Source organism: Oncorhynchus tshawytscha, linkage group LG33, assembly GCF_018296145.1.
Source record: "Oncorhynchus tshawytscha isolate Ot180627B linkage group LG33, Otsh_v2.0, whole genome shotgun sequence".
In the NCBI taxonomy this organism is placed as follows: Eukaryota; Metazoa; Chordata; class Actinopteri; order Salmoniformes; family Salmonidae; genus Oncorhynchus; species Oncorhynchus tshawytscha.
In genome coordinates, this window is record NC_056461.1 from 32900885 (window position 1) to 32909765 (window position 8881).

General features: G+C 38.8%; 1 protein-coding gene across 2 annotated transcripts; it reads right to left on the reverse strand.

Moving 5' to 3' along the window:
* Positions 1–578: 578 nt before the first annotated feature.
* Positions 579–8533, reverse strand: LOC112231206 (UDP-Gal:betaGlcNAc beta 1,4- galactosyltransferase, polypeptide 4). Of its 2 annotated transcripts, XM_024397831.2 has the most exons (8): positions 7590–8533; positions 7320–7423; positions 6819–7208; positions 3296–3528; positions 2894–3081; positions 2553–2675; positions 2351–2455; positions 579–2252 (listed from the first exon to the last, which is right to left on the reverse strand). In XM_024397831.2, the coding sequence occupies exons 3-8, from the start codon at positions 7099–7101 to the stop codon at positions 2117–2119; spliced, it is 1068 nt and encodes a 355-aa protein (XP_024253599.1). In that variant the 5' UTR covers positions 7102–7208; positions 7320–7423; positions 7590–8533; the 3' UTR covers positions 579–2116. The 2 variants fall into 2 exon arrangements, with proteins under 2 accessions (XP_024253599.1, XP_024253598.1); XM_024397830.2 differs by having other exon boundaries at positions 6819–7423.
* Between the last annotated feature and the right edge of the window lie 348 nt (positions 8534–8881).

The window sequence follows — 8881 nt, forward strand, 5'->3', positions numbered from 1 at the left end:
TTGAGATGGTTTGGAATGAGTTGGACCGGAGAGTGAAGGGAAAGCAGAAAACAAGTGCTCAGCATATGTGGAAAATCCTTCAAGACTGTTAGAAAAGCATTTCAGGTGAAGCTGATTGAGAGAATGCCAAAAGTGGGCAAGGCAAAAGGGTGGCTACTTTGAAGAATTTCAAATATAAAATACATTTTGATTTGTTTAACACTTTTGGTTAGTACATGATTCCATACGTGTTATTTCATAGTTTTGATGTCTCCACGATTATTCTACAATGTAGAAAATAGTTTTATTTTTTTTGACAACCCTTGAATGAGTAGGTGTGTTCAAACTCTTGACTGGTACTGTATATGTAAAAGAGCAGGCCATAGCAAATCCATATGTATGTATGTATGTATGTATATATATATAACACACAATAGTCCTATTTCATTGGATAACATTTTTAAAATAGAATGTATTCTTGGTTTATGCCTATCAAAAAGGTGTCACATATAAAGGGAGTGTGTGGTTCATAACAGTCTAAATGTGACAACCCACAAGGAACTATGAATCAGCAATAACAAACAAAGTAGGCCTCTAGGTCTATTAAAAAGGCATTATTTAAAGATGCACTATGAAGAAATCACTCCGCTATTTCCGGTTTGCAAAAATTATAATAATTTGTTTAGTCTCAAACTGAAATTATGCAATCAAAGTATAGTGTAGAGAATCATTGTACCATCTAAACCACTGTGAAATAGATTTCCCTTAACCAAAAATATTGTAATTTCAGCTGGTGTACAAAACCAAAAGTAAAACGGGAAGAGTAGAAATTGCACACAGAGCAGATCTGCAGCTTCTTAAGACTTGCTTTCAAATGCGAATGACAGATCGATAACACATTTCTACGTGAATGTGGTCAAGTCGCCCAAAAAGTTACATATTGCAGCTTTAAGGCAACAGAAATTATCATACAATATTACACATTTGACGTAAGTATGAGTTACTTTACAAATCTTGAATCAGCATATCCAAAATGTTGATCCAAAATATCAAACTTGTGATAAGTGTATAAAATGAAGCCATCTACACTGTAATATTGTAACAAGATCTCATAAAAATTACATTTCATCTTAATGTAACATACTTTCATAAACATGGAACCATGTGAGAATGATCAATATATGTAAATGAGTCCCTTGTGTCCCATATTAGCTACTACATTCATCAAATAGGAATGAATTGAGAGCAATTCTTTGTTCCCATTTTCATTTGACAACAAGAGATTTTAAGAAATGACCAAATCCAGGTCTAACACCCAGGATTCTTTAGAATCAAAAACATGACAACATACTCTATTCGAATGCATATAACTTGTTGAAACAATCAAGTAACAACACATCTTAGCGGGAAAATCCTTAGTTGAAACAATAAAGCGCCACCTGACTAATTTTGGCAAAAAGCTGAGTGACGGGCCTGGAGAAATGCAAAACATTCAAATTAAATCGACAGAGCAAAGTACTGACCATACAATATATCAAAATTATATTTTTAAGCATGTTTTGAGGCTATACCATGTTTATTTACATGTACAATGTTTACAAACATTGGTGTAAAATATGCTTATATATGTTGGGTTCTGATGGGGTACAACAGTTGAACTAAGCTCATTAGGCATTTATAAAAGTTACATTCTTCAAGAATCAATGGATAAATATCATTTACAGTGTTTATTTACATGTACAATGTTTACAAACATTGGTGTAAAATATGCTTATATATGTTGGGTTCTGAATTGATTTAGCAATTGCCGATTGCCCCTTTAAGTCTAGGATAAATCAAATAATGCTCTGTTGTAGAGAAAAATATATATTTTGGTCTTACTCTCACCCCTAGAACCTGGTCACCAGGTTTGACTGTATAGGGCTACCAGACTTACATTATGAGGACCTAGCAATTTTACATGCCCTGCTTGGAATGGTTTACAGTGAAAACTGAGTAGATCACATGAATTATGGTCAACAGCTACTGCCACTAACCTTCTGTTTGCGACCCTCTGGTAAGTAACATGTAGGCATGGACATGCCAGATCAATAATCCTGTACACACTGCAGTAAACGAAGAGAGGTGCTCTGAAGCCTCAGTGCATTGGTTCGCCAATGTCAACGGTGACATTAATGTACAGAGGTGGCCTCTCAACTGATAGAGTACTGTAGGAGCAGGTGTTAAGGCCATCCTTTCTCCAGACTTTAGGTGTCCGTGCTAGCAAACGCATCCTGTGAAGGACATTATTTCAGAATGAGATGAATTCAACGACTATTAATATTTAGAATACAGCAAGCTATTTATTATTGATGTGTCCACCGTGACTCACCTGTCTTTATTGATTTCATTGCCGCTATCTCTTTTATGAAATACCATGGTATAGCGTGCTATGAGAGGGGGGGGTCGTATAATTTCCATTTTCTGGAGCTCCACCCTAACAGAGACAAATTAAATCAATCAATAACATTCCATATTGACTAAGATGTAATGAGAGATATGCAGAGAGGTCCAACATTTAGCAGTGGTCTCACCTGATGCGAAGGTCATCATCCTCCCCACCCCATCCCCAGTAAGTGTTTGAAAAGCCGTTCACTTTGTGAAACTGGTCCTTCGTCATGGCCGTCACCCCTCCAAAGTACCCTTTGTATCGCAATCTATGAGAGCAAAAAGACAAAAAACAAGACATTACAGACCTGTCCCCAGAATGCAATTAATAACTGAAATGTTTATGTTTGGACTTGGTAATGAATACTTATATTGATAGCGGCAACATCACTTTTTATACAAAAGCATGGATGCTGTTTTGATGGGCTATAGACATTTACCTGCTTTTAGATATAGGTGGATAGGAGTTGAGAGCTGAGATACTTACTTGTACCCTGTGGCGTTCCTGCCGACCACTAAGTGTTTGGGCTGTTGGTCACACTTGTATAGGTTGTAGTCGTTCTCTGGAACCAGATCCACATCATGAAAAACGAAGCAATCCCAATCGTAGTCCTTGAGTGCCTCCAAGTACCCAACATTAAGTAGCTTGGCACGGTTAAACGTCACCTCCCCAGCCTGTCAAAACGAACAAATCAACTACAAACATCAATTTCATATCAGGCTCAAAATCAGTGCAGCACTTTCCCCCATCAATATTCTCCAGTCAAGTGAAACATGTTGAACATTTAAATACTCGTCATGAAACGGTTATACAAATTTGAATTCACTCACAAATTATTAGAGTGAAACTGACATAATTTACTGTTACTACACATCATGAGAGTAATACCTGGTGAATGACGTAGATGCTGTAGTGCAGCTGCTGCCTCTGAAGGAAGGGGTGCAGGTGATGCAGGAGGTAGAGGAGGTGTTTCTCCCGGTTACGATGGGGAATGAGGATAGCCACACTCTGCTGGGCGAGGCAGTCTGGAGGCTGGTATTGGCCCTCAGCCACTCCACTGTTCTCACTCTCCACCTCCTTAAGCGTTAGAGAGTACTCAAATGTGAGGTTTAGGGCTCCCTCTGTAGATAGACAATAGTAGGCATAATGAATAGAGGCCGGCCAATTAATTAGGGCCGATTTCAAGTTCTCATAACAATAGGTAATCAGCCTTTTTGGACGCCGATTATGGCTGATTACATTGCAATCCACGAGGAGACGGCATGGCAGACTGACCACCTGTTACGCGAGTGCAGCATCAAAAGGACCTTGTGGCTGCAAGGAGCCAAGATAAGTTGCTAGCTAGCATTAAACTTATTTTATTTTAAAAAAACAATATTCACATAATTACTAGTTAACTACACATGGTTGATGATATTACTAGGTTAACTAGCTTGTTCTGCGTTGCATATAATCAATGCGGTGCCTGTTAATTTATCATCGAATCACAGCCTCCAACTTCGCCAAACGGGTGATGATTTAACAAAAGCGCATTTGCGAAAAAAGCACAATCTTTGCACAAATGTACCTAACCATAAACATCAATGCCTTTCTTAAAATCAACACAGAAGTATATTTTTTTAAACCTGCATATGTAATTAAAATAAATGTATGTTAGCAGGCAAAATTAACTAGGGAAATTGTGTCACTTCTCTTGCATTCAGTGCAAGCAGAGTCAGGGTATATGCAGCAGTTTGGGCTGTCTGGCTTGTTGCGAACTGTGTGTAGACAATTTCTTCCCAACAAAGACCGTAATTAATTTGCCAGAATTTTACATAATTATGACATAACATTGAAGGTTGTGCAACGTAAAAGCAATATTTAGACTTAGGGTTGCCACCCGTTCGATAAAATTTGGAACGGTTACGTATTTCACTGAAAGAATAAACGTTGTTTTCAAAATTATTGTTTCCGGATTTGACCATATTAATGACCAAAGGCTCGTATTTCTGTGTGGTTTTATTATAATTAAGTATATGATTTGATAGAGCAGTTCGACTGAGCGGTGGTAGGCAGCAGCAGGTCGTAAGCATTCATTCAAACAGCACTTTACTGCATTTTCCAGGAGCTCTTAGCAATGCTTGATGCACAGCATTGTTTATGACTTCAAGCCTATGAACTGCCGAGATTAGGCTGGCAATAAAGTGTCTATAAGAACATCCAATAGTCAAAAGGTATATAAAATACAAATGGTTTAGAGAGAAATAGTCCTATAATTCCTATAATAACTACAACCTAAAACTTCTTAACTGGGAATATTGAAGACTCATGTTAAAAGGAACCACCAGCTTTCAAATGTTCTCATGTTCTGAGCAAGGAACTTAAAAGTTAGCTTTTTTACATGGCACATATTGCACTTTTACTTTCTTTTTTGTTTTGTTTGGGCCATTGACAAACACAAACTGTCTTCAAACTTGAATGTGTTTATGGAAACCCACTGTAATGCTGTGCAATCTGCATCCCATAGGTGTAGGCCTATAGATTGATTCCATATGATGCCAGGACAAAAAAAGACAATGATTTGGGGGATTGTCACAAGATTTTATCTATAGAATGGTCCTTTGGAGGAAGGATTGTTGACATTTATATCTAAAAGCAGAATAATAATATATCTTTAAAAATCCAAGTTGGCATATTTATGACATGTGGGCCTTACCCACCTTACTTTTAGAGTTATGATCCATTTTGTAAGCATCACCAACAGAGTGAATGTGAAAATGGATTCAAAATGGTCACCCTATCCTGGTGATTTGTATGATAAGTAATGATACAAGTAACAGGAGGGCTGTGATTGGTTACATTGTATACTATGCCAATTTCTCAGTATAAAATAGTCCAGAGATCTCACTCTGGAACTTTGATATGGCCGTAGAGTATCTTTTGTTCAACAAATTGGGAATAATCATGGATTTTTTCAAAATTCATGTTTATATATTTTAATATTCATAAATTAATGTAAGAAAATTGTTATTGAATTCAGAATCCTACTCATATTACAGAGCAAGCAGTAAAGCTTCATATACCACCAATCTATGAAACATTACGGAGTCTTTGAGTCCCCAAGCTATTGCGCACAGTGCATATAGCCTTGGATATCAACCACTCAAATTTAGCCTTAATGGGAGTGACCATATAATTATATGGGAGTGAATAACTTAGTACAGTACCTGTCATCATTTAATTTTAGCGAATCACACGACTGAGGCGTGGCTCTGTGCTTGTGGTGTGCTAGAGTACAGGGAGGGTTACACGGAACCCAAACTGGCAGCGCGCATGCGCCATCGTGCATGAATTAATTGTCCCCCCCACACCAAACGCGATCACGACACGCAGGTTAAAATATCAAAAACTCTGAACTAATTACATTAATTTGGGGACAAGTTGAAAAGCATTAAACATTTATGGCAATTTAGCTAGCTTGCACTTGCTAGCTAATTTTTCCTATTTAGCTAGCTTGCTGTTGCTAGCAAATTTGTCCAGGGATATAAACATTGAGTTGTTGTTTTACCTGAAATGCACGAAGTCCTCTACTCCGACAATTAATCCACACATAAAATGGTCAACCGAATAGTTTCTAGTTCTCTCCTCCTTCTAGGCTTTTTCTTCTCTTCGACTTTATATTGTGATTGGGAACTATCATAAATTAGGTGCATTACCGCCACCGACCTCGTTCGTCTTTGTCACCCACGTGGGTATAACGAGTGAGGAGATGGCACGTGGGTACCTGCTTCTATAAACCAACGAGGAGACGGGAGAGGCAGGACTTGCAGCGCGATCTGCGTCAGAGATAGAAAGGAGTTCTATTTTAGCCCTTGGCAACACAGACGCTTGTTGGCGCGCGCGAGCAGTGTGGGTGCAATAATTGAATAATATAGATTTCTACATTTATTTTGCAATGCTTGCGCACATGATGCGAGAGGTATAGTCAGCCTGTTAGGGGTAGTGTTGTAGGAGATGATTAAGCCAATGCCTACGTGCCGGGAGATTCTCATGGCTCTCAGTACTGAATAACGAAGGCCAAATTTGACGTGTTGGTCCATCAGACTGGGAATGAGATAATCACAGATTGCTACAGTATGTGAAAATAATTTAAACGAGCCATAGCCTAGCAGTGTTAAGGAGTAACAAATGCTTGTTACACAATCCCTACATAAAACATTAAAGTATTTACTTGATTACCAATGTTATTCTCTCCACATTAAGCCACACCGTACATAATGTTCTTTAAAAGGAATGATATAGTAACATGGCATTATCATCGTTCTTTACAAGGAATTATACAGTAACATGGCATCATCAGTATGTAGTTTATAGAAAGGCCTGTATATCAAGCTTACAATTACATCTGTGGATACTTGGAGTCTGTACTTACGGAGCAGTGGCGATTTCTCAGGACAGCTTTGTTTTGGTGGTGAGGTGTCAGGGAGAGGATTGGAGAAGACCTGTGTCACTGATCTCCACGAGTTTCCTTCTCCTCCACTCAGGACCTCAGTATTATCAGCAAGTGTTTGCACTGGCAAAAGGGTTCCCTGAATTGCTTTCACTGTTTCACCGGAAAAAGTGGCGTACCAAGCCAAGATGGAAACGGAGAGCAGCAACAGTATCATATACTTGCACTTGCGGAAAAACATAGACACAGCAGGACAGACTCCCATGGTTTCTCAGTTGTAGATGTTCAGCGTCAAATCCCCCAAAATGTGGTAGGCTTCAGTCTTGGTTTACGACATCTAGTTCTCCTCTGCAGCAGCCACAGAAGGAATAACTGGGTAGAGAGCACCAGTACCCCTGATCACTCATCCCATGATGACACAACATTCTGAGGAAGTTTCATAATCATTGTCACTAATGTAAAAATAAAAAGCATTAGGCCTACTTTTAATTATTTTGTTGATTTTTCACTGGTGCAAAGTTTAAATTCAGAGAAAATCCAGTCCATGTGAACGAAGGTGGGTCACTCAATTCTTCTGCCTGTTGTACCTGGACATGAATTAAGAAATATTTACATTTTCATCGACACTACCTACTTGCATTTATAGCATTCCACCAGGGCATTATGCAACAACTAGCCTTGGGCACCCAGGCTTCAGTGAATGCCTGTGACAGAGGCTTATGCGACAACAGAATTCACAGTAGGCTACTTTACCTTGGCTGTACACTCACTGTGGTGTTTAATCTATATACTCCCGCCATCCAAAAGGAAAAATAACTGAAGTGGAACAATTCTCTTTTCCTCTTCACTCACATCTGTTTGTTCTTTGGTTTCATGTTGTTGACACGGCTTGAAGCCATTGTCTTTCAATGCACACAATTCATGGATGTCCTGGATAGTAATCCTAGGCTGTAATTGTAGACTGCTTTTGTGTGTGCTTAGCTTAAAACACATCACATTGCCAAGTTGTTCTTATTTCTCCTTCTCTTCACATAACCAAAATGGGATACCTATAATCCTAATCTAAACTGTGTTTAGGCATGCTAAAATGACTAAAGAACAGGCCCATGACAAAAAACAACTAGTTGATGTAAAATGGTAGCTTTACAAATTGGCAGCTAACTTGTTAGCTAGCTACCTATTAGGTGTTGTGGAATTGAAACATGACATAGCTAGTAGCCTTCTGCACTACTGTTGTGACAGAGTGAATATATTTGTTTTTTTGAATGCTGCCTGCTACACATTCAATGTTACTCAAACTGGCAGTAGCTAGCTAACGTTGACTAGATTGGTGCCGACATATTTTTGGGTGGTCAAAGTTGGAAAGAGTTGATTAAGCACCACGCAAAATTAAATACTACGTTCACCTGATTTGCAAACTCTGAACAGTGACACATACTTTAGAAGATGACAAATGGTTGCAGTGTTATGCAACCAAGAGGCTAGCAGATAGCTAACTAGCTAGCAGTAAGTAGCTCGTGAAGTGTATCGTTATCCAATGCAAATAGCATTGTAACGTTAGTTAGCTAGCCAGCTAACCGCTACTGCGACCATTGTGTCAGATAGCTATCAAGGTAGAAATTAAATCCCAAAATACAAGTTACGTTTTACACAGCATTTGCCGTTTTTAACGACAAATATTTTTTTCTTGGAGAAGGAAGATGTCTTGCCTGTGAGATGCCTCGAGTTCTGATGTTGTTTTGGGCTGGATCCTGGCTGGCTACTACTTTCGCAAACACCGTTTACGTGGAAGGATGTGAGTGTTTGGACCAGGTTCAAGACTCATGCCGGGTTCAAAAGAACTGGGAACTCGGAAAAATACGTGGTCAAATATTTTATCTTCGGAAAATCTGGGTTCTAGAGATTTGTAATTCCGAGTTGGATGACCGTTCAAATCGATTTTCCCAGTCGGAAGGCAGATAATTCCGAGTTCCCAGTTGTTTTGAACGCGGCACCACAGGTGAACATAAAGGGATATGCGATTATAATGACAGAACCACATGAGT

Bases quoted from the DNA above. Each gene is read 5' to 3' on its own strand.
- LOC112231206 (XM_024397831.2), bottom strand. From the start codon at position 7,101: ATGGGAGTCTGTCCTGCTGTGTCTATGTTTTTCCGCAAGTGCAAGTAT. The intron at 3,529-6,818 runs GTAAGTACAGAC...GTCTATCTACAG, and splicing joins TGAGAAATCGCCACTGCTCC to AGGGAGCCCTAAACCTCACA. The intron at 2,253-2,350 runs GTGAGTCACGGT...TGTCCTTCACAG, and splicing joins AATGAAATCAATAAAGACAG to GATGCGTTTGCTAGCACGGA.